The 26931-nt window shown below is 39.1% G+C and overlaps 1 protein-coding gene across 2 annotated transcripts; it reads right to left on the bottom strand.

Annotated features, from left to right (window-relative positions):
• Positions 1–1848: 1848 nt before the first annotated feature.
• LOC106870754 (uncharacterized) lies at positions 1849–25381 on the bottom strand. 2 transcript variants are annotated; one of them, XM_014916950.3, is made up of 5 exons: positions 25213–25381; positions 21892–22008; positions 16731–16856; positions 12442–12576; positions 1849–5963 (listed from the first exon to the last, which is right to left on the bottom strand). In XM_014916950.3, exons 1-5 carry the CDS (start codon positions 25219–25221, stop codon positions 5904–5906), a joined length of 447 nt encoding a protein of 148 aa, XP_014772436.1. In that variant the 5' UTR covers positions 25222–25381; the 3' UTR covers positions 1849–5903. The 2 variants fall into 2 exon arrangements, with proteins under 2 accessions (XP_014772436.1, XP_052831135.1); XM_052975175.2 differs by lacking the exon at positions 25213–25381 and adding an exon at positions 23071–23135.
• Positions 25382–26931: the final 1550 nt, after the last annotated feature.

Below are 26931 nucleotides of genomic sequence, written 5' to 3' on the forward strand. Positions count from 1 at the left end.
CGCTAATTAAGTTCTAAATGGAATTGGAAGGTTAAGAGCTTCCTTGATGCATGCCAGAGGAGCAAATAGCCATCATATCGATAGCATCGTGGTGAAAAGTGCTTCGTTGAGGAGCAAGGTGTTGTCACGTCGAAGGTATCGTGCTGAAGAGACTTACAAAGTGAAACAAACTCTTTAAGTACTAGTTTTACTACGCATGCGCACTCAAGGGGCTTCTGGAAAGGCAAGTCCATTGCGCATGTGCAGATAGTACTTCCTCAATGGTGGCTATAATTTCGTGCCACTACAGAATCATATCCAGTCTTAACGCATGTTTAATTTCTTCTAATTCTTTCTTTGCACAAAACAGCATTTGTTTTACAACCTGTCATTCGGGTTTTATATCATGGTTGATTGTCAATTTTAACAAAGTCTTTCAACTTACCAATGCCTTTGAATACTTCAGAGAATCGATTAGTAATTAAATAGTTAACGATTCATTAAAAATCCACCCCAACTTAAACATCTTTTTAGGTTTTGCAATAATACCATTTGGTACCCCTGCCCCCATCACATCATAACTCTGCAAAGGAATATTCTTACAGACATATGTAAGCAAGGTTCACAGACAACAGGTGGACCTATGCAGTTGCCATGTGGTAACCAAGAGATCATAAAACCCCATTTGGAAGATCGCCATGATGATTGGAAGAGGATTTCGTTAAGCAATTTGGGTCAGGATGGAAAAGAATGATGTAATCAAGACAGAAATGGAAGTGCATTGCGACCAGCCATGTATAACAGCATCTAATAAATATCTAACATATTTAGCTACTGATATGTCTACTTCTACAACTATGTCAGTTTACAAATACTTCCATATTCAGATTTCTTGCAACAAAAACCTGTTTCACTGATAGGAAGTGAAAAGTTTTCTCATTTTTCTCACAAACTAATAAGAACAAAAGATAGTGATCTTGACTCCTGCTAACACAAACCAATGATTGTCCTCTCCTTGTAATAGCAGTCAAATCTCCCTCAACTCCAAGCTGTCTGAGGATATAGTAATGGATGCAGAACGCCTGAAATGGCAGTCACAGAATGATTGGCTACAACCACCACCAACAACTATTAGCTGTATAAAAATCAAATGCTTTGTTAGCTTGCAATGCTGCATCTGCAAGTGTTGCCATATATGGAACTGGGAATAGAATCAACTGAACAAGTTAATCTAAAGCTAGTTAGTGTGTAATAATGGCCAATACTAAATAAACACTGCAACAGGTTAAATAAGTTGAAACCTTTGATGTCTGATACACTTAAGTTACAAATAATACATTTAAGAAAACTAACATTATTATATTGTTGTGCTGATGAGATCCAAATATGCCCAGAGTCATCTCTTATAGACTATTACCATCAGAGTAGAAGTCAGTGTTTAATGCTCAAAGAACCAAATACAAATGACAAAAGGCATGTGATACTGAATTAAGGCAAATTTATTCAGTATTTTAAATTTGATCAATCTTAAACCTAAAAGAGAAGAAACAGTTTGTGGAGCATTCATTGCTTTATTTATTTACATTAAAATTAAGTAAACCATTAAATCCAACCTTATGTAAAAAACAAGAGAATATTTTCTTTGCTGTACTCACTGTGTTTTCTTTGCTGAGGATCCAGTTGGCAGCTTGTATTGATCAACCACATCACACGGTCACAGCAGATGAGGGCTGACTGTGGCTCTGCCTGACAGGACACCCAGAAATGACCCCAGAATATACCAGCAAATGGTGAATGCAGCCACACTGCATGACACATGCCCCCACACCTCACCTGACCCTTGCATTAAGTAATCAACAACACCACACCATTTATGAGACATGTTTATTAACAAATAAATTACATGAAATATTAAACCATCATTTCTACCAAATTACATTAGTTAAAGAGGTAAAAAGAGAGAGAGAAAATATTGCAGACATTTTCTGGAACACAGTAAATATCTTTTTTAAGACATTAGCTTTAAAAGGAAGAGAAAAGTCCATTAATTCTTCATATTTGAAGAGTTAGTATATTACTGAGATAAACTTCGAGTTCAGATAGTTGGAGATTTTATAATAACCATTCTCAACTAATGATTCCTGTATTTAGAATAACTTTGGTATTAAAAAAAAATTATTGCCAGTTAATATATTTATTATTTTTTTAGGCACAAGTCTACACATTAAAGTATGGAAATGGTACTGTGTGGAGTTTCTCAAAAATGAAAAAGTCATTTGAGTCAATTCGTTTCAAGCATCAAAATGATTCTCAACTTGCCAACAGCTTTGTTCATTCTTTCAGGCATTCACCTGTCCTGATCAATATTGATTACTTTTTGGATTAGGCATAAGACCTTGTTTGTTTGTTTTGTTAAAGAGGATAAAATAAGCTGAATCCCCACCAATATTACAGGGAGATAGACTTCAGTCCCACTCTTTAAGATCTAAGTTTACAGAAACTAGCGCTACTATTTCTGTTTGTTCACTGCACCTTGTTATAAACCAAATTAACAAAATTTATTAAATTTAAAAATAAATGAAGGAAGACCAGTAAATTACCTTTAGCTGCTACACAAATATTTTTTTCAAAATATAAATCGGTCTGAAAAGTCTCTCCTAGATTCAAACTGGCATCATCAACAGAATACTTAAACTTCTCTCATTTGATGTTTTAGTCTTTTCACAAACTAAGTTAAAATTGTGAATAGATATATGTTGTGGAGTTCATACCTTTTCTAAAGGTATTTTAAGTGCAGCGACTCTGCATTGGAATCAAAATCCTACAGCAGAGAGCATTTATTTGCAACAAGATGTTCGAAACTGCTCAAGGAAACAACAGTTAAATGCAAGAAGATTTGAGATCAACACAATTCCTAATAACATAAACAGTGTATTTGGCAGTGGTTTTGAAAATATTTGTGATTGAGATCAATATCAATGAGATGAAAAAATAAACCCAACCTAAAGTCAAATTACAAAATTTTCTAAATATCTTTTAAAATAAGGACTAAAGTAGAAAAAAAGAAAAAAAAAGATGGGGAGCTGAACATTTTATGAGGACAGAAAACTGGACAATTCTGCAAATGGACAAAAACAATTTCTTTCTTATGAAACAGGAAAAAGAAAATCTAGGTTTACATTTTGAAGTAGAGCAGAATAAGGTGAGAGCTGAGAGAAAGGGGGAAAAAACATTCCACTAATTAAATTTGATATTTTTAAGAAAAATTTAGATGAATAATCTGTTATAAAAAGGAAGACAAGAACTTGAAATTAGTTTTTATTTTCACAATCCCCTAACTTTTGAGTACTGGTCCCTTAAAGTGACTCCTCATAAACACTAACACAACTGAGACGACATCCAATTCTTTGGTTCAAAACTATCCATTTTGAAATGAGAAAATCTAACTCAAACCCTTTCCATCCAATGCCATGTATGAAGCCCCTCATGTTGCATATAATGTTTCTAATTTAGGGAGGAGGTCAGAAATTTGGAGGAAGGGCTTAAGTTGGACAACTCCAGCATTTGACTGGTCCTCTATTGACTCTGGCAGGATGAAAGGCAAGGCTGAATAGAATTAGTTATTATACTAAATGCTTCCAACTTATTTTCAAATAACTAAAAGACAGCCAGTATATTTCATAAGAAAGCATGCAAACTAAAATCTGTATTACAATCTGGTCTTACATGTACAACCATTTCCCATTATTGCACATTAATCATTGAATTTGTTTACACAATATCATTATTAATTAATAGTAGCAGGAATTTTTGTTTTAATGTAAATTATAGTTCACACACAAAAAAAAAAAAAAATCTTATGAAACATATCGACAGTCTAATCTGAAATTTATAAAAAAAAAGGTATTTTACTACATTATAGTTGGTCGTTTTAGAAGTTAAAATCTGAGATAATATGAAAGTGGAAACATCAACATCATCGTTTAACGTCCGCTTTCCATGATGGCATGGGTTGGACGGTTTGACTGAGGGCTGGCGAACCAGAAGGCTGCACCAGGCTCCAATCTGATTTGGCAGAGTTTCTACAACTGGATGCCCTTCCTAACATCAAAGAAAATAGAAAATTTTAATCAAAATGGAATGTATTGCTTGCTCCATTGAAAAATTACTTGAATTCAATACAACTATTTAAGAACTAAGTGGAGTTTTCTCTGGCAATCTTAATAGTTTCTTTTGAGATCCTGAGCCAGGTTTCATAAGTAAAGATTTGAGTGAATCATCCCAAGTGTATTACTGATTGTTATTTATGAAAACATGGAGGGAGGAAAGATAAAGTTAACTGGCAGGAATTGAACTTGACACATACAGAGCTGAAGCAAGACACTAAATGTAAACCAGGAACAGGTATCTTGCCGTTCGACCACCATTTCTGAAAAATTATCACCAACTTCTAATATGAAACATTTTAAAAATGACCCAGAAAGTTATCATATTTGAAAATATGAAAAGAAATAGGGAAAAAAAGCAAACAAAATACTTTGATAAATGCTAAATTTAAAGTTAAAAACAATTTTTAGGCTTCAGGATAAAAACCAAAGAAAAAAATAAACTTTATTAGGTTTGCTACAATTAATATGAGAACCGAAGTGATGTAAAAATGATGTGGAATTATTTAATTTTAAATTGGTCAAAACATTAGCAACCATCCTGCCAAAACAAAAGATCAAGGAGATCCATAAAAAAAAAAGCTTTTATTCTTTATAAGAATATTAGAATATCTGCAATTTGAATCAAATGACATGCTTGGGACATAAATATCCAGAACATGTTACTTTATTGGTTTACATTTTTAGGCACAATTTTTACAAACTAAATTTAAACAAACGGCATATAATTTATAAAATAATGGTGGAGTTAATCTTATAAAAGGTTCAGCATACTAAATATTCCACCCACATACTTACACAACACTTTTATACTATATTTATTTCATATTCTCCTGTTTTTATAAAATGAAATGCAAAGTAACTTATAATGTGAAGATCAGCTTCTTTCTGCAGCCACAATATGCCGTGTATACCTGTGCAGTACTGTGTGTGCGAGAGAGCGAGAGAACAGAATATAAGAACTAAAATAAAATGAAAAAAATGGTAAGTCAAGAGTTGCTTTTTCATTTTCTCAGAAAAAAATAGTTTCTAACAAGATATTAAAGAAAGATTAGATTTATAAATTTTCTTCTTAACGAGAACTTTTGATTATATCTACAGAAATGAACAAATGGCAGTGATTAAATAGAGAGTGAAACATATATATATATATATATATATATATATATATATATATACACATACATACACAGATGTAACTTTCTACTCTGTGTATACAATGTAAAGTTAAGGAATCTTTATTCCAAAAATGGAGGAAGTGGAAAACTGGAAACAAGAATATATACCAATTTTGGAAACATTATCCTCTTTTCTTACCTTGCTTCTATTTTGAATGTGTGTGAGTGTGTGTTTGTGTGTGTAATTCAAAGACTATTTTACTAAAACAGTTAAAAAAAACAAAGAATGAAAATAAAGGGACTAACAAGTTTTCTCAAGTCTTCATCAATTGCAAAATAAATTCAATATATTGATATGAAGTGGTAGGGTTAAAACTGGATTATTCCATTGATGTCTAAAATCTACCCCAAGACTACAACCCCTCCCCACCTTAATTTATTCTTTTTGTAATTGTAAATCAATTCCAACAAATTGCCTTTTTCTTACTGGAAACAAAATTAACCGAATACAGTTCACTGTTTTAGGGGTTTTCTTCTTTCTCTTTCAGACCATATTTGTTAAATCATCCAAACTTCAACCCCAAGTATCAAAGCTGCCAAAAGTAATATGGAGAACAGGTTAAACGGACATCAGCTTATGCTAAAAGCCAGTGGAAGGAATAAACTCTGGAGCATTTGGATTTAGCCGACTATTTGCAATCTGAAATTTAAGAAATAAAATAAAGTAAATGAAAAAATTTTTTAAATTATAAATATATCACAGAAAGAAAAGCAAATCTAAAAGAGGAGTTTTGGGAGTTTTTGTTAAAAAGTCTAAACATATGCCTTGTATTAGCATAGTTTTTATGTTGAATTAGATAATTTAGGAATTTACAAACTTAGGAACAAAGCCAGTGATTTTGTTGAGGCCCCAGTGCTCAACTGGTACTTATTTTATCAAACTGAAGAGGATGAAAGGCAAAGTCGACCTCACCCCAGCAGCATTTGACCTCAGTAGTCACAGTTCTGTCAGCTCACTGCCTTATTTCTTTTCGTGATATTAATACTAAATATGGTATGCAGGAGAGGAGGATGCGTATGAGTGAAGGTAGCTGTATACAGAAGTGGCTGGTACCTGTGAAAAAAAAAGGGGGACATAGGACAAAGTGGTGAGGACTGATCTTGGGATGTTGGGGCTCACAGGGGAAATGACGGTGGACCGAAACGTTTAGAGATATGAAGTTCTAGAGAAGATCCATCCATGAAACTGAGTGCTAGAAGAGTTGTGTCCCATCTACTTTACCCTAAGAAATCAAACTGCAACTCCTCTTTTAAACTGCATCTTTCACTTCCTCACATTTCCTCTTCATAAATTATGATTGTTTTCCAATCCCCTTTCTAGCCCTCACTGTATCACTGTTCCCCACACCCCCAACTCTCACCGCCTATTTTTCTAACCAGGTTCTACGCTCATATTCTTGTTACTTGTGAGTATACCCCAGCACTAAACCATCTCTCTTCTGCTCTCTCTCTCTCTTACACTTTTGCTGTTTCCTACTCACTCTCTCTCTTACACTTTTGCTGTTTCCTACTCACTCTCTCTCTCTCTCTCTCCATTTCTCTTTGGTCACTCTCTCTCTCTCTCCTTCTGTTTAGGTAACCAAGTATCTCCTTTACATCAGCACACTTGTTTCTGGCCTCTCTCTCTCTCACTGGGTAACCATGCACCGCCTCTATAGCAAGGCACCTAGTTCTGCCTCTCTATTTTCCTGTTACATTCTAACCTTTCATCACCCCTTCTAATGCCCCCACCCTCTCTTGTGGGAAGACACCTGCTTCTGTCTCTGTTGTATTCCTCTCGGGAGACTCACAGAGAAAAGACGAGTTGTACAAATTTATATATTACATTTATTTACCAATTACAGACAAAACGCACTCACCCAAAGTTCGTTATGAATAAACAAGAATCATGTCCGCGCCATATATATCAATGACCTTTTACTACTGCAGTCACACAAAACAACAACGAAAACAAGGAACTTAGACGAACCACATTGACACACAAGACGTCAGTCGAACAACTTATCCAACAGTCCATATAACACCTCCCCACTGAAATTGATGCTACACAAGAAGTATCAACAGCAAAGTTTCTCTTGGGTTTTACGGGTTCTCTTGTCCATACTCTGGAACGGGTAACATGGTCTTGGGTCTGGTTTGTCTTTGAGTTAGTGGCACAGTTTCCGAGATCTCCATCGGGTGATCTGTTGCAAATTGAAATAGTGTTTTCTGCATCACCAGGTTCATTGTCTTCCTCAGTTGTGTACCGCGGTCGCAGCTGTTCCCAGTGTCGTCTCCACATCGGGCCATGAGGTATGACCTTGACGTTAAAGCAACGAGTACCCAATGACTTCTTAATGATTGCTGGTACCCATCGGGGATCTTTGTCTCAGCGAGGTCCATAGTATAGTGCATACACAGGATCTCCGGCCTTGTACTGCCTGGTAACTTTAGCGATATCAGCCGAGCTCGGAGTCACCTGAGACTTATGTGCTTCCTTAGACTGTTTGCCTTGAGCAATGTGTGCTGGCGATGGCAGCAGAGAATCAATCCTTGTTCGTATCTGCCGGTGATTCAAAAGTTCACTTGGAGAGAATCCACAGGATGTCGGTGTTCTCCGGTACTGCATCAAGAACTCTTGAAGTGCTTGTGTCGGCGGAAGAGAAGACTTCCTCAGAGCTTGTTTGAAGGTCTGCACCAAACGTTCCGCTGCTCCGTTGGTAGCTGGGTGGTAAGGTGCCCCTGTCAGGTGTGTGATCCCACGTTCTTTGCACCAGCTCTGGAATTCCTCAGACGTAAAAGTTGATGCGTTATCAGTGACCAGTGTGTGAGGAAATCCGAAGTGCGCAAAATCTTCCTCAAGCAGATTTAAAGTGGCTTTGGAGGACGTGGAGGAAGTAGGATGAATGCATGGATACTTGGAATAAGCATCTGTGATCACCAGCCAATCTCTACCCATAAAATTTATTGCGTGGTCCAGATGTATGCGGCTCCACGGTTTTTCTGGTAACATCCATGGGTGAACTGGAGGCTTAGATGGCTGCCTTTGATGTTCATTACACGAATCACATCGTCGACTGACTATCTCTATAGCAGCATCGATACCAGGTCAATAAACAGCAGTTCTTGCTAGTTGTTTCATGCGTTCCATGCCAAAGTGTCCAAGATGCAGAAGATTGAGGATCTTTGGCTGCAAGCTATGTGGAATCACAACTCTAGATCCATGTATAAGGCATCCATGGCAGATACTGAGTGAGTTTGATAACTTACGGAACTTGTTGATTTTGTCATTAATCTCCTTGTTCTTTGGTGGCCAGCCTTCACGGACGTAACGCATCACTGTAGATATCACTAGATCTTTCCCTGACTCTTGACGGAGGACGTTAGCATCCACAGGTTGGACTTGAATACTAAGAGCTTTGATGGCACACACCATGTCTATGTCTTCACCATTTTCCTTTCTGTCAAAGTCGTTGTCATCACCGAATGGCAAGCGACTGAGGGCATCAGCATTGCCATGATCTGCTGATTTCCGATATTCAATGGTGTAGTCAAACTGGTTCAGCCACAGGGCCCACCGTGCTAGTCTGTTAGCAGCGAGAAGTGGCGTCCCTTTCCTCGGACTGAATAGTGATGTCAGTGGCTTGTGGTCAGTCACGAGTACGAATTTACGACCGTACAAATACTGGTAAAACTTCTGCAAGCCAAATATGATAGCCAGGGCTTCCTTTTGAATTTGGCTGTAGTTACGCTGTGCAGAAGTGAGAGTCTTGGACATATTGGATATTGGGCACTCGCTTCCATCAGGATAGCGGTGAAACAGGACTGCTCCAATACCAACGTTTGATGCGTCGCAAGCCAGTCCCAAAGTTTTGTTTGGATCAAAGTGTATCAGAACTTGACTCGATGAAAGTACATTCTTCAAGTGATCAAAAGCTGACTGTTCCTCATCTCCCCACTTCCAAATAGTTGACTTTTTTGTAAGGCAATAGAGTGGCTCTGCTATACTGGCTAGGTTTGGGATAAACTTTCCATAAAACTGAACTGAACCCAAGAAAGATTTCAAGCTTGATTCGTTCGTTGGAGATGGCATCTTTAAGACTGCTTCGACCTTGGATCCCTTCGTGATCCCTTCAGCCGACAAAATGTCTCCAAGGTATTCTACACTGGGTAGTGCAAACTGGCACTTTTCATGGCGACATCTGAGTCCATTGTCGCTAGACGTGTGAGCAGACACTTTAGGTTGTTTAGGTGACTGTTTGCATCTTTCCCACTGATGAGCATGTCGTCCTGGAAGACGGCCACTCCAGGTAGATCATGGGTCAGGTTTTCCATGATCTGAAAGTAACCAGGTGCTGACTTGATTCCGAAAGGGAGTCGTTGTTGCAGGAGTACTCCACGGTGAGTGCTGAGTGCGAGTCTGCATTGACTCTCTGGAGCCAGCTTGATCTGATTATAGGCATCAGCAAGGTCAATCTTTGTATATCCGAATCCACCTCCGAGTTTCTGCATCAGTTCAGCAGGGAGTGGCATTGGATGACGGTGATCAGCAAGTTGGTCATTAATTCCCACAGAGTAGTCACCACAAATCCGTAGTTTGGGCTTCAGGTTGCTTGAAGCATGTGCTTTACGAATCGGTACCACTGGCGTTCCGTATTCGTTGAACTGGACTGGCTTCCAGATTCCCTTGGCAATGCCTTCTTCGTAACCTTTGTCCAGGTCATCACGAAGAGCAAACGGGACCGGACGTGCCTTGTGAAAGACTGGTGTTGCGTCCGATTTGAACTTCACTTCCAGTTCAAAGTTCTTGAGACATCCCAATTCTTGCTTGAAAAAATCTGGAAATTCATCACACATGTTGTGACAATCTTGTTGCAGGGAAACATAGGGCTTACTTGAGGTCTTTGGATACATCACTTCAGCACCTTCCCTCTTGGCTTGACTGTCTATGCTTTTCAAACCTAGAGCAGTGTCCACAGATATTCCCAGAGTCTGGATAGCATTCCGACCCAGCAAATTAAGATCAGAGATCTTGGTGACAATATAAGGTATAAGATCCTGCTTACTGGTTGTTGGATCCTTGGTTTGGCCCATGAAAGTTCCCAGAACAGGCAGGTCGTGCTTGCTGGCAGATTCATAGCGATGCTTGACATCTTGCAGCTTTGGTTTTCCTAGTTGTTTCCAGACTGACAAGGAAACAAAATTGCTCGTAGTGGCAGTGTCCAATTCCATTGTGAACAGTCTGTTCTGGATTGTTATTGGCACAATCAAACTATGAGCATCCAGGGAAACTTCGCCTAGGATCGCCTTGACCAGCTCAGCTTTTGTGATTCTTTTCACGGGAGTTTGTGAATGGCCATTGCGTTGCTGATGTTGTTTTTTCCTACACACCGCTTGCAAATGTCCCTTTTTGTCACAAAAATGACATTTGGTTTCTCTGAAAGGACAGTCTGTCGCTTTGTGGGCCTTTCCACATCGGTAGCATTTCTCCTGGTTTGTGGAATAAGACTGCTCATGTTTCTTTTAAGGACTCTTATTCTTGTTCTGTTGGACCTTGTAGACTTGCTTGGTTTTGGAACTGTATACAGTTTCTTTTGCAACCTTTGCTGCGTCTTCAGTCTCGATGGCAACTTGGACAGCATGGGAAAAATCTAGTTCTGTGTCTTTTATCTTAAAAAGCGCCTTCAGAACCGCTTCATTGTTGACCGAACATATGAATCTCTGTCTCAAAGCTTCATCCTGTGGGTTGGTGATCGCTGGAAAATCACAGGTAGCCGCATCCTGACGTATACGTGCTGCCAGCTCCTGGAGAGTTTCGCCTGGCTTCCGTTGCATATCACTCCAAAACTTGAAATGCTCTCTCACAATGAAAAGTTTAGGGTCGAACTGTTCCTTCATGAAGTCAACGATTTCGTCCATTATCAAGTTGTTGATATCTTTAGGCGGATTTTGTTGGGTAGCCAGATTAGCAAGTTGTTTGTAAACAGTAGCAGTCTGATTGGTCAGGAACACTTGTGCCATGCGTTGTTCAGGTACAGCATTAGCAGCCACAAACGTACGGAATCTTGACCAGTAATCAGGCCATAGTTCTGTCGCTGAATCAAATGCAGCAAATGGTGGAATCGACACTGTTGTCGAAGCAGCTGAAAAATAGCCACTGGAATTGCCTTCAACTTGTCGAGCACCAAACAGTTTTAACAGAGTGTCCATATCTCTCTGATGTTGTTGCATTTGCTTGTCCATTTGTTCCCTAAACAATTTAATAAGTTCTACTGTCTGTTTTTCAGCCATTGTTATTAAGATAAACAATTTTACGGCAAAGCATGCATGTAATCCTATCGGCGACGCCAATAAACTCTGTTGTATTCCTCTCGGGAGACTCGCAGAGAAAAGACAACGAGTTGTACAAATTTATATATTACATTTATTTACCAATTACAGACAAAACGCACTCAACCAAAGTTCATTATGAATAAACAAGAATTATGTCCGCGCCATATATATCAATAACCTTTTACTACTGCAGTCACACAAAACAACAACGAAAACAAGGAACTTAGACGAACCACATTGACACACGAGACGTCAGACGAACAACGTTTCCAACAGTCCATATAACAGTCTCTCTGTCCCTTTCTAACACTTTCTAATACAAGTTACCCCCTCAAATGCCCCCCTGCCCCTCTCAAAATTCCTTGCCTTGTGAGTTACTTGATTACCCTGCCAGTGTTGGTGCCATGTTAAAAGCATCCAGTCCACAATGTAACGTGGTTGGCATATTTGGAAGGGCATCCAGCTGTAAAAATCATGCTAACCCTAACCTTGCCTATGCTAGTGCCGCATAAAAAGCACTGAGTCCAGTCTGCGGAGTGGTTGGTGTTAGGAAGGGCTTCCAGTCATAAAACCCCTGCCAAAACAAACACAGTAGCCTTGGGTAAGTCTTTCTACCTGGCCGGCTCCTGTCAGCCATCCTACTCATAGAAGATGGACATTAAACAATGATGATGATGTAATTGATTCAACCCCTGCCCCTAGACTGCTGGTCTTGTACCAGAATTTGAAACCATTATTAGTTACTCCATCTAAGAAGTTCAGGCAAATGATCAGACTATCAAATAGATTTCTTTTAAAAGAAATACCTGTTCTTTTGTGAGTGGAGTCGATAAATGAATGTCATTGAATCTTTCCGTTAGACAACTGTTTGATAATAAACTGGATTGTTGCTTCTCATTTAACATTTCTTCGTAGGCTTCTTGCAGGCGATTCCATTCCAACTGAAAACCAAACATGCTATGATTATTAGCCACAGACAAAATATCAAACACAGACATTTCATTTCACCTAATTTGATAAAGAAACCAAATTTAATTAGGATTGTCAAAGAAGCTCTAAGTAAGCCCTGATTAGGTTGACTTCTGATCAAAGGCTCTCTAACCATGACCATCTCCTCTTTAATTCAGATCTAGTTTATCTATATACTCCTAAAGCTCTCTGATTGCTTGCTTGTCTGTCATTTAATACAGCCAGACGGGCACATAATGGGAAAATACTATGAATTAAGGTAACCCTGAAATGTGAACACAAACAGAATAACACAAGTTTCGCGTAAATCAGACCAGAGGTAAGTGGGGTTTTGCGGGTATTCATAAATATCCAAAACAGTGCATAAAGGAAAAGACTCCAAAAATAACAAAACCCTGAAAGGGGAGAAACTCTAACCTTTTGATTAGAGACATTATGGTCCATGTCTTCTGTATTTTGAAGACAAACTTCATGACCTGGACAAAGGTCATGAAGTGACCTTAACTTGCCAATGAAAAAATACGAGTTTCTTATAACAGTAAATGTTTCTATTTTTGCTTTTGTTAAACACAATATTGTAATCATTTAGAAATATTTTTAAGTGAATTTGAGGTAAATATTTCATAAAGGACCCGTTCATACCTCGGTGTGAAATCCTTTTTTTCCACAGGTTTTTGTGAGTGCATTCAACGTATTTGACCTCCAACCTGCTGCAAGCCACTTTTTCCTGGAAAAGAAATTGGTGGACGGGTGGTGGGGATCTCGGAGTTTCCCAGCAATGGAGTTTTGTTTCACAGGTTTTCTTTTTCTTTTCCAGGTTATTTTGCATGCTTTCAACAAATGTGACATCAAAATCATGTGTAATCGGCTCCTTTCTCCAGGAAAGGAAAAATTTGGCTGCTATTTCTAGCACACCCTGCTACCATGTAACAGCTATTTATGTGGTAGCAAGGTATGCTATAAATAGCAGCCAAATCTTTCCTTTTTTCTAGATAAAGGAGCCGTTTACGTGTGATTTCAATGAAACATTCATTGAAAGCATGTGAAATAACCTGGAAAAGAAAAAAGAAGTGCTAAACAAAACTCCTTTGGTGGAAAACTTCGAGGTAGCTCATCCCTTTGCCCCTTTCTTTTCCAAAAGAAAGTGGCTTGCAGTGGGTTTGGGGGTGAGATATGTTGAATGCACTCGCAAAAACCTGTGGAAAAAATTATTTCCCACTGGTGCCAGTGGAACATTGAAAGCACATCCAAGCGTGATTGTTGCCAGGGCCATGGATTGGCTCCCGTGCCGGTGACACGTAAAAAGCACCATTTGAACATGATCGTTGGCAGCATCACCTTACTGGCACATGTGCCAGTGGCGCCAGACTGGCTCCCATGCAGGTACCACATAAAAACACCTTTTGAGCGTGATCGTTGCCAGAACCGCCTCACTGGCCCTCGTGCTGGTGGCACGTAAAAGCACCCACTACACTCTCGGAGTGGTTGGCGTTAGGAAGGGCATCCATCTGTAGAAACTCTGCCAGACCAGATTGAGCCTGGTGCAGCATTCTGGCTCACCAGTCCTCAGTCAAACCGCCCAACCCATGCTAGTATGGAAAGCGGACGTTCAACGATGATGATGAAGTACAAACAGGTCCTTTACGAAATATTTATCCAAGATCGGGACAGGCATGCAAATAGAGGAATCGATGTGGCTGATATAGCAAACGGCTGAGCATCTGGCAGAACAGAGAGAAAGAGACAGAGGCAGGAGACATTCTGAATTGGATATTCATAGGAATACAAAGAGAATAAAACAAGTTTCATGTAAGTTGGACCATGGATTACTGAGATATATGGGTTTTTTCAGGTATCTTTATAAATAGCTAAACCAGTGTATAATGGGGAAAATGCTTTGAAAATAAGGTACCACTGAAATGTGAATCATCATCATCATTGTTTAACGTCCACCTTCCATGCTAGCATGGGTTGGACGATTTGACTGAGGACTGGTGAACTAGATGGCTACACCAGGCTCCAATCTGATTTGGCAGAGTTTCTACAGCTGAATGCCCTTCTTAAAGCCAACCACTCCAAGAGTGTAGTCGGTGCTTTTATGTGCCACCGCCACGAAGGCCAGTCAGGCGATACTGGCAACGGCCACGCTCAAAATGGTGTATTTTACGTGCCACCTGCACAGGAACCAGTGCAGCAGCACTGGCAACAACCTCACTCGAATGTCTTTTCACGTGCCACCAGCACATGTGCCAGGAAGGCGACGCTGGTAACGATCATGCTCAAATGGTGCTATTTACATGCCACTGGCATGGAAGCCGCACAGCTGCTCTGGCAACGATCACGCTCGGACGGTGCTCTTAACCCTTTAGTATTTAAACCGGCCATAATATTTAATCTGTTTTATGTTCAAACTGACCAGATCCAGGCTCTCACACCTACCCTACAATGTTATTCTACATTAAGTAGTTACACCATCAAGATCTTGAAGATGAGATAATGCATGATTAATTCAAATCAATGTGAATCAATAAGCATATTATGTTTGATAGAATAATCTGAACACTAAAGGGTTAACACAAGTTTCATGTAAATCGGACCACAGATTCTTAAGAGACGTGATTCTTTTGGATACCTTGAACTATTGGTGACCCAACGGGTCACGGGTAGTCTAGTTTAGGATTACATTATCCAATCAGTCCTTCTAGTAAAGTTTCATGTTAAATAGTTTGTTTACTATTTCTAACAGATAGAACCTCCTTGATTGGCTCAATTATTACAAAGTCGATGGACAGTGGAAATTCTTTGTAGTACTTATGTGTTGGGTGGATGCTCCAAGAGCATAGCTGTGAGAATAAGAATAGGCTGGGCAAAGATCAGAGAGCTCCTACCTCTGCTGGCAACAAAGGGTCACTCCCTCAAAGTGAAAGGTAGATTGTTTGATGCCTGTGTGCAAACAGCTACATGGCAGTGAAACATGGGGCTGTGACAGCCAAGGAAAATGCATAATCTTGAAAGAAATGAAGCCAGTATGCTTTGCTGGATGTGCAATGTCAGTGTGCATGTTCGACAGAATGTAAGTGTCTTGAGAGAAAAGTTGGGCATAAGAGGCATCAGATGTGTGCAAGAGAGATGACTGTGTTGGTGTGGTCATGTGATGCATATGGACAAGGACAGCTGTGTAAAGAAATGCCAATTTCTAACTGTGGAGGGAACCTGTGGTAGAGGTAGACCCAAAAAGACATGGGACAAAGTAGTGAAGCATGATCTTCAAACTCTGGGCCTTACAGAGGCAATGACGAGTGACCAAGACCTTTGGTGATATTCTGTACTTGAGAAGACCCCCTCAAGCCAAGTGAAATCATAGCTGTGGCTGATGCTGGTGCCATATGACTAGCATGTAAGAAGTACCTTTTGAGCGTTGGGCCTCACGGAGGCAATGACTGAGATCTGTGGCATTATGTCGTGCTTGAGAACCACACCCACGAAGCTGAGCAAAATCACAGTTGTGGCAGATACCGGTGTCATGCAAATGGCACCCATGCTGGTGGCACATAAAAGTACCCATTACACTCTTGGAGTGGTTGGCATTAGGAAGGGCATCCAGCCATAGAAACCATGCCAAATGAAACAGGAATTTGGTGCAACCTTCCATCTTGCCAGCCACAGAAAAACCATCCAACCCATGCCAGCATGGACAACGGATGTTAAATGATGATGATGAAAGCTAAAGGAAAATTAAATGAAATGAATTAAACAGGGTCGTAGACCCAGTTCAATGTTGTACCCAATACAATTGCTGTAGATGTCTTATTGTAGGAGCCTCCATGTGGCCAAATACTCTATTCTTTTAAAAATGGGAAGAACACATTGGATAATGTAGTCCGAGATACACTTGTTCAGGAATAATCATGAATGAAATGTGTTACCATTAATCCACTCCATCAGGATTGACCCATGGTTAAACAATAACTGTGTCTAAAAGATGGAAAACAAAGTTTTATTGAAATTGCAAATCCAAAATACTGAATTAAGAATCATGCAAAGTCCTACATATCATCATCATCATCATCATCATCATCATCATCATCATAGTTCTGTTTAAGAGGTGGGATGAAATAAAAATTACCTGCTCTTCTGTGATGGGTAGAGAAGGTAGCTGATCTGCATTCAATTCAGATTTTAGCTGAGACCCTGCTGAGAAGAGCCACCAGTGCCCTTCCTTCAAGATTTCTTCAAGGATTTCTTTCTCAACCTAAATGTTGGACAATTCAAAATAAAGAAAAATATTGGGTTTATTCTATTTCTATCAAATTATAAAGGAAAAACAACAACGTATTGGGAGAAGTCATTGAACAAGAATATAATTGATTTCAATTTGGCCTGAATACTTGAGCAATTCAGTGAGATTTGAACAAAATATAATAACCATTTGATATGAAGGTTTCTTTAGCCTTTCTGTGAATCCTTTCATTTCAGCTTTTGGCTGAGTTACACATGTGATATTTGAGCAACAAGAAGTAGTTGAAGAGAACTGAAGGTGAGGGTGATAAAGAGAGTAATGAGTAAAGATGGTGGGGGGATGATACTGACTTGATTTTCACAGAAAGTTATGCTAACTTCTTTCTAGCTTTTTAAGAATTGGAGAAAAGAATAAACCATGTGATGAAATCTGAAACTGGAGTTTTGAAGCCAGTCTTCTTCACTGAATTGCTCAGGACATTTCCACAGCGACACCAATATAGAGCTGTTTAGTACTTGCCAATCCCTCAAATAACAGAATCCTTGCTGGGAAGGGGAAAACCTATTGTATAGATCACAGCTACTCCTTTTTACTAAACTATAGAAGAGAGAAATATCAATGATGCATTTCCATAGCTTTTTGAAGACAAAAGGATACCAATGCCAACTTTGGCTAGTAATTAGTGTGTGTCTAATTAATTAGTATTAATTAAACACACATACACTAATTTACCTCAGAGATACAAATAGATATTATTAATGATGAGGCCAAAAATGTACAGCAAAACCTAGCGTTGTTGACTTTACAGAGAACATTTGAATGTCAAAACAATCCTTCACTAGACATACAATATTAATAACAAATCTCAACACCAATCCTCTAGAATCTTGCCCCCCCCCCCCCTCTACTGCCATTCAGAATTTGAATGCTCAGAAAATAGATTCCCTCACATGCCAGGGGGAGAAACTGGAAGTAGTTGATAGCTTCTGTTACCTAGGTGACCAAGTTAGTAGTGGGGGTGGATGTTCAGAGAGCATTGCCACTAGAATAAGAATAGCCTGGGCAAAGTTCAGAAAGCTCCTACTTCTACTGGTGACAAAGGACATCTCGCTCAGAATGAAGGTTAGATTTTATGATGCATGTGTGCGAACTGCCATGCTTCATAGCAGTGGAACATGGGCTTTGACTGCTGAAGACATGTGTAGGCTCGAAAGAAATGAAGCTAGCATGATCTGCTGGATGTGTAATGTCAGTGTGCACACACGACAGAGTGTAAGTGCCCTGAGAGAAATGCTGGACATAAGAAGCATTGGATGTGGCATGCAAGAGAGACATTTGCTTTGGTATGGTCATGTACTACAGATAGATGAGGAGAGCAGTGTGAAGAAGTGCCACTCCCAAACAGTGGAAGGAATGCAGGGTAGAGGGAGACCCAGGAAGACAGGGGATGAGGTGGTGAAGCGTGACCTTCGAATGTTGGGCCTCACAGAGGCAATGACGAAAGACCGAGACCTCTGGAGATCTGCTGTGGCTGAAAAGACCCGGCAAATAAAGTGAGTTCACAGCTGTAACCTACACCAGTGTCACATAACCAACCAACTCAAAAGTACCCTTGGATCGTAGGGTGACATGCCGTGCTTGAGGAGACCTATTGAGTCAAGAACATTAAATCAAATTACAATCAAATGTAAATTGCAGTTGTGGTCTCTGTGCCGGTGGCACGTAAAAAGCACCCTCTACACTCTCGGAGTGGTTGGCGTTAGGAAGGGCATCCAGCTGTAGAAACATTGCAAGATCAGACTGGTGCCTGGTGCAGCCCCCTGGCTTTCCAGACCCCAGTCGAACTGTCCGACCCATGCCAGCATGGAAAACAGACGTTAAACGATGATAATGATGGGGATCCAGGAAGACATGAGACAAAGTGAGAAAGGCAAATCTTAGGACCTTCAACTTCATAGATGAGATGACAAAAGACTGGGATGACTAGCAATATGCAATTCTTGAGAAGACCTGCCTACCTCAGTGAGACTGAGTTATGGTTGAGTTATGTCTGTATATGCTCAACTACTTCCCCCAATTGCCTTCCTCTTCAAGATACCTTCACCACCTATCCAGTCCCTAAGACACCACTTACTCTCCTTCCTCCCCCACAGCCATTTCATTTATTATCCACCTGTCAACCATTAAACACTGTCCTCCTCACTGGCATTTCCATTGGTCACACTCTACCCCCACCCTCAATCATCTCTCCTCATCCTCACTCTGTTAATATACTACACCTGCCCCCCTCTTCCCCATCTACTCCTACAACCAAGTAACATCGCACTCCTCTTGTCTTCCTCACAACTGCTTCATCATTGTTATTCTGTTACTCAACTCCTACCCTCCACCCCAACTCATCACTCTTTGGTTCCATTCAGTCATCCCCACCACCCTCTTTTCTAAAATGTGAGTGGTCACCAGCTCCTCTAAAGTAAAAAAAAACCTCTTATATTCTGGCTCCTTTTCTCACACTTTTTTTGCCCTTCATCTCCTAGTATACTGTTATACCCATCAAGTTTGCAGTCATACAAAATTGCATGGTGGCCTCACTGGTGCTGGTGGCATGAAAAAAGCACCCAGTCTCCACATACTGTAAAGTGGCTGGCATTAGGAAGGGCATCCAGTTGTAGAAACCATGCTAAAGAAATCACTGGAGCACAATGTGTTCTTTGGGCCCATCAGATCCTGTCAAACCATCCAACCCATGCCATCATTCTCCGCTCTCAGCTGAGGAGTCTTTGTCTTGTGAGCTCATGAGTGCAGGTGAAATGTAAGAAACACCAGTGCTGGTACCACATAAAAAACACCCTTTGTACACTCTATAAAGTGGGTGGCATTAGAAAGGGTATCCAGCCATAAGGGTATCATGCCAAAACAGACAACTGGAGCCTGATGCAACTCCCTAGCTTGTCAGCTCCTGTCAAACCATCCAACCCATGCCAGCATGGAAAGCAGCCTTTAAATGATGATGAAGATGATGACATAGCCAGGCCTGCACCCATTAGTGTGTGTGTGTGTGTGAATGCATGCAATCTGCATCCTAAGCATGAAATTGAGTAAGGAGTAAAAGACCCTGGTGACATTTTGTGGAGATCTATTGTTAATACATGACTCCATAACTCTGCCCTTTCAAAGACAAGTGAAATATAACAAAAAAATTCTTTGAAAAAGAGTAAAAGTTTTATTGATAGGAAGAGTATCCGGCTAATATTATTACCTCATAAATAAATCTTTGTCCAACCTCTACTAGTATGGAAAAAGCAGATATTCAATGAACAAAACAACCTATGCATCATATCTCATTTAATCTGAAACATTCTTCAAACCTGCGCAACATCAAATCCAAAGTTAACAAACTGATCCACAAGAGAGAGAAGTGGGCTTTATGATTCATATTTTATTGCTTTACATTCAATTTCTTCCCTTCTAGCATGAGTGCAATGTCCAGGAACCCAATCAACTAGAACAGGACCCCACTGTCACTTAAGCAAGCTTCTATGTCATACTCAAAGCACCAACCAATGATTCTAATAAAACACCATGAGTGTACAAGACTAGTGTATATAAGGAATAATCCAGTTTTTTCACTGCACAATTTTTATCTTTTATCCCTTTTTCAATGCTGATGTTAGTGGGGTTCTTTTTCCCACATATTTGTAACTTTGCATCTCAACTCTCAGATCAAAAAGAATTAAATGTCAACCTAAGGCACAATAAATGCGCTTTGTCCAAAAATATTGCACTGTGAGAAAAGTTTCAACTTGTTAATAATATGGTCAATAAAAACATCTATACCACATCTGCATAACATATATTGAACATCTATACCATATTCATAGGACATCTATGTAACTTTTATGTAACATTAAATCTGGTCCAATACAAGGAATAGTGTTGCACTATGGAAGGCAAAAAATAAACCCTTTAATGAGTCAAGTATTCATGAAAAAATACTTAACCAAGATATAGCAGAATGGAAAACTGAATTCTTCACATTTTGTATGAAGAACCAGTGTTTGTCTGTTCAGTCAATTATCTTTTTTATTAGTAAACAATTTTAATCCTAATGGGAAAAGGGAGAAAGATTTCAAAGAGAAGGAAGAAATTAATTTGGCATTCAGTGAATTTAGAAAATTACCAAAAACATTTTGATTACATTGGACTAATATTCTATCAACTAGCTTCGCTGGTTTAACAGATCAGTCCATGTTGATATTTCATCCAGAACATTATTATTTTCATATTAAGTCTTAATCGACAAATTGAATAATCATCATTCACCATCATTGTTTAACGTCTGCTTTCCATGCTGGCATGGGTTGGACGGTTTGACTAAGGACTAGTGAGCCAGAGGCTGCACCAGGCCCCAATCTGATCTGGCAAAGTTTCTACAGCTGGATGCCCTTCCTAACACCAACCACTCCAAGAGTGTAGTGGGTGCTTTTACATGCCACCAGCATGAGGGCCGGTCAGGCGGTTCTAGCAACGACCACGCTCAAAAGGTGTTTTCACGTGCTACCTGCACGAGAACCAGTCCAGCAGCACTGGCAACGACCATGCTCCACTGTGCTGTGTTTATAGACAAAATAACTAGTTTGTTCAGTTCACTTGAGTGTAAGGATCAAGAATGCACTGTGGCAGGTGTCTTGTTAGCTTACACCATATGAAGCTAAAGGAAAGTGGAGCTTCAATAGACAACCTGTGTTGGTCCACTTTGTAAGAACTGAGACCAGGCTCTGACTACTAGTTGTATGTCGTGTCCTGTTGTTTAAAAGTTCATCTCATTTTAAATTTATTAAGCAGACAATGGAGCTTAGTGCAGTCCTCTCGCTCACTGGATCCTGTCAAACCAAAGACAGACGTTAGATGATGATGATGATGTGTACAAGCTTCCATCACCAGCTATGTTAGTGAAATAGGTAGAATATTAGACAAAAGCAAGGACGCAATAATTATTTTGAATTTCCATCTAAAAAAATTAGAACATAAATAAAAGCCAGTTTACCTGCCGATCAAAATTCTCTACACCTTCCTCTCCCATCCACATGTATTCTGAAAAATCAACTTCTGATTTCACAGGGTCTGCTTCCATCTTAATTTTATTCGAATACTTCATATTTGCCTAAAAAAGAAATGAAAAAGAAAACATGAGTAAGAATATCTTGTAATATAGAAACAAAGACTCCCAGCAGGCCAAGACAAAATAGGGTCTCAAACTGCGTCATGTCCATTCATCAAAAGTTCATATTGTATCAGAAGCTTGCAGATGTTTTCCATTTGAATATTGGTTTCAAATTTTGATACAAGGCCAGCGAATTCAGAGAAGGGGCTAAATTGCTTACATCAATCCCCAGTACTCAACTGGTACATATTTTATCAACCTCAGCAGAATTTGAACTCAGAATGTAAAGATGGGTAAAATGTCTAGCAGTATTTCATCCAGTGCAGTAGCGATTCTACCAGCTCTCACTGCCTTTCATAATAGGGATTTCAAATTTTGGTAAAAAGTCAGCAATTTTGGAGGAGCAGAGTAATTTCAATTATATCAACCCCAGTGTTTGATGAACCTCTTTTATTAACTCAGAAAGGATGAAAGGCAAAGTCGATCTCACTGGAATTTGAACTCAAAGAAGAAATGCCATCACAAAAACAAATTCAGCATGAAAAAGTACATCAATGCACCAAATTTTAAAGTTTAAAATTTCAAAATCTGTGACAAAAACAGAAAAGATTTTTCTCTCTTCTCTCTTTGTCTATCTCTTTCATTTTTCTCTTTTCTCATTATAAATTTCCCCCCTCTCTATAAATTTATCACTCACTCTCACTCTCAAATATAAGTATATTGCTCACATTGAGCGTGTATATGTGTGCATGCATGTGTGTAAGGAACTTTATTAGGGTGATGGAGTGATTTTGAAAAACCTATTTAAAAAGATAATTTATTTTAACGGCATACTTATCTGTCAGTAAATATGTTTTCCTTACACACACACACACAGAGTCACTTGGTTCGGGGTGAAGGTTAAAAATTAGGATTACAAATTTTTTTTTTGGTTGTTGCTTAAATCCCAGCCTGAGCTAAGCAAACTATAACATCAGCATCATTATTCCATAAAATGTGTTTATGGGGAGGAAAATATTGAAAGACATCAACACATGAGAGACAAAGAAATTAGGGAGGTACCAAGTGATCGTAGGATGTGTCAGAAACAACAGCTAAACCTCCCTTAAATCATACACCTTTTCAACTGAAAATTATTCTGAAATTATAAACAGAAACAAATTGCAGATTAGGACTGCCTGTAATCAAAAATTGTGATTTTCAAAAAAAATTCGATAAATAGTTAATATTTTAGGATTTCTGTGATGGGGTGGGGATGAAAGAATTTTTTAAAATTTCACTATGTTTTTAAATTACATTTCATTTTCTGTTTGAAAATAAAGTGGGAACTGTAATTAATGGTGATCACCGATTTCCCAAAATTTCTTTTAACTGATAAGGCTTCTCCCACTGCTAAGTGCATAATGCAAAAAAAAATTTTTTTTTTAAAGGCCAAAATTGGAACTCAAGGTGGGGGAAGAAAGGGGGTTTGAAGAAAAAATTATATTTTCATTTTTTTTTTCTTTTTTACCGAAAAGGCATCTTCCATTATTTTAAATGCATAATGCAAAAGAAAAAAATTTGACAAAATTGATCCAGAAGAGGAAGATGGGGGATTTATAAATTTAAAAAAATATTTTTTATAAAAAGCTTCGAGAAAATCAAACTTATATGTGCGTGCTATTCCGAAAGTCCGCCAAGGCTTTCTAGTGTGAAAATTACCAAGTAACGACGGGATACTCAGCTAGTGTGTGTGTGTATGAGTCTGATAGTAGTACAGATAGCCGATACTTCGAAGTCACAGGCAATACTATTTTTGTTAAAGAACAATGAATTTATATTCTAGTAAATATATTGAGCAATCCTTCAATTTAAATTTGAAATTGTTATTATAACATAAAATCAAACATTAACATACACACATAATCATCGTCATGGTTTTAATGGCCATTTCAACATTTGCATGGGTATATATTCATATATACACATTATACAGACATTACATATATGAATGCACATCTTTGTGTCGGTTTGTCTCTCATCACCGCTTAACAACCGGTGTTGATGTGTTTACGTTCCCGTAACGTAGCGGTTCGGCAAAATGGTCTGATAAAATAAGTACCAGGCTGTAAATTTATCAAAAAATACTGGTGTCGATTTGCTCAACTAGAATTCTTCAAGGCAGTACCCCAGCATGACCGCAACAAGATATTGTAAGGCAATATTAAAATAGGAGATTCTTTCCAAGTCTTACAAACAAAAAGAATCCCTTAAAATGGTACCAAATATTTCATTTCAGCTCTCTCCCTCTATATTATAACTCTATCGTACATTTCTCTCTCTTTACACACATATATATATATACACACACACACACACACGTATATTTTTTGTTAGACGTTTATATATATATATATATATATCTATATATATATATATATATATATATATATATATATATATATATATATATATATATATAGCCATAAACGTTCTACACCCGATTTAAAAATTATCGTTAAGGATGTTGATTTAGTTCAGTTTTTAGTTCTAACCGTTCCATGTTTTTGGTGGTGGAAACAGTAAACAATGACTGTCCTTAAATGACCACCACCCCGCAAAATATTTCAGCCTACCTATGTCCTACCTTTTTAAAAATTATTGTAGCAATCAAACCATTTTAAAACAAGAATCCTCTGATGTCGATATTCTTAGCTGGAGCAAGTGTTTGTGGTTTTAAACCTGGGTCCGTATCACCTGAGGAGGGGATTCCATATAAGATTGAGGGGGGGGGGCATGCAAGCAAATATCAAATAGGGAATCCACAGCAGTATTTAAGGGTCCATGAAAAATATTGTTTCAGATATATGACTGCAAGAAACAGCTTGGTTTACTTCTCCAACATTTTACATTGTAAGATCTACACACGTGAATGAGTGAAAATCAAAATAGACATTTTGAAAGAAGCATCTTTAAAACTATTTTTTTAAAAACATCGAATGGTTGCTTATGGGGTCTGACAGAATAAAATAATAATTAAAAGGGGTCCAAAGATAATAATAAAGAAAATGGTTGAGAATCAGTGTGGGAAATAATAATAACTGATTGATTAATTATAATTAAAACTAAATAAACAGGTTTAGTAGATAAAGAGTAATAAGAGTCAAAGTGAAGCAAGATGAAGCGAATAATAATCATGAGTTGAAAACCAAAACAGAAGCTTACCGACGACATAGAGGAAAGTGATGAAATGAGACAAGGAAAGCAGATGGTGGTGGTGGTGGAGGTGAAGGAACTGATGTGGGAGGAGGAGGAAGAGGAGGAGGAGGCGTGTAATTAGTGCTGATGGTAGTGGTGGGAGATAATAGTATCAGAAATAGTAAGAGGGAGAGATGTACTACTGGCAGTTGGGCTGACAGCAATGGTGATGGTCGTGGTTGTGGGAATAGTAGTACAGGTAGGAGTGGTGGTGGTGGTGGTAGTAATAGCAGTGGGAGTAGTGATGGTGATGGTGGTTGTAGTAGTAGTAATAGGGGGATAGTGATCGTCGTCGTTATAATGGCAGTGGTTCTACTCAGCTAGTGTATACATATACATACATATACATACATATATATATATATATATATATATATATATATATATATATATATATATATATATATACACCATCATCTTTTAACGTCCATTATCCTTGTTGGCATGATTTGGACGGTGTGACCAGAGCTGGTAAGCTGGTGGTGACGGGGGATGCATCAGACTCCAGTCTGATTTGGCAGGGTTTCTACAGCTGGATGCCCTTCTTAATGCCAACCCCTTTACAAAATGTGCTGGGTGCTCTTACGTGACACTGTACGAACGCTTTTACATATATATTCTTTTATTCTTTTACTAGTTTCAGTCATTTCACTGCAGCCATGCTGGAGCACCGCCTTTAGTCGAACAAATCGATCACAGGACTTAATCTCTTTTGCTGAACTGTTAGGTTTCAGGAATGCAAACACACCAACATCGGTTGTCGAGCAATGGTGGGGGGGGGGGGACAAACACACACACACACATATACGATGGGCTTCTTTCAGTTTCCATCTACCAAATCCACTCACAAGGCTTTGGTCAGCTCGAGGTCATAGTAGAAGATACTTGCTCAAGGTGTCATGCAGTGGGACTGGCCCTGGAACCATGAGGTTGGGAAGCAAGTTTCTTACCACACAGCCTCATCACCATCACCATCATCATCATTTAATGCCCATTTTCCATGCCAGCATGGGTTGGATGATTTGCCAAGAACTATCCAGCTGGAGGGCTACACCTGGCTCCGGTTGTCTGTTTTGGCTTGGTTTCTATGGCTGGATGCCTTTCATAATGCCAACCACTTTACAGAGTGCACCAGGTGCATTTTACATTGCATTAGCAACAGTGCTTTATTATATGTGGTGCCAGCACAGGTGCTCTTTGCATGGTACCAGCAATGGTGTTTTTTTTATGTGGCACTGGTAGAAGTGTTTTTACCTGCACCTGCGAGCTCCCAAGAGAAGGATCTCTCGGCTGAGAGAGGGGGAGTAGAACTGAGAGATCACAGCATGCCAACTGTAGCTCTCTTACTATCTGAGGAGATACTTGGCTACCTTAAGGAGGTTGGTGGGATCTGCAGTGGGTGGTGGACGTATGGGGAAGATGGTTTGTGGAGGAGTTTGATAGAGGACAGAATTATGTGTGAGTGGAGGAATGGTTGTAAAGGACAGGCCTGTACGCATGGTCGTGATTTTACTTAGTTTGACATGTCTTCTCAAACACAGCAAATCACCAGAAGCTACGATCTCTTGTCATCTCTTCAGTGAGACTCAACGTCTGTAGATCCTTTCGCATCACTTTGTCCTACATCTTCCTGGGTCTACCTCTTCCACACATTCCCTCCACAATTAGAGATTAGTACTTCTTTAT

This window comes from Octopus bimaculoides, chromosome 2, assembly GCF_046866305.1.
Source record: "Octopus bimaculoides isolate indiv1 chromosome 2, ASM4686630v1, whole genome shotgun sequence".
Taxonomy (NCBI): domain Eukaryota; kingdom Metazoa; phylum Mollusca; class Cephalopoda; order Octopoda; family Octopodidae; genus Octopus; species Octopus bimaculoides.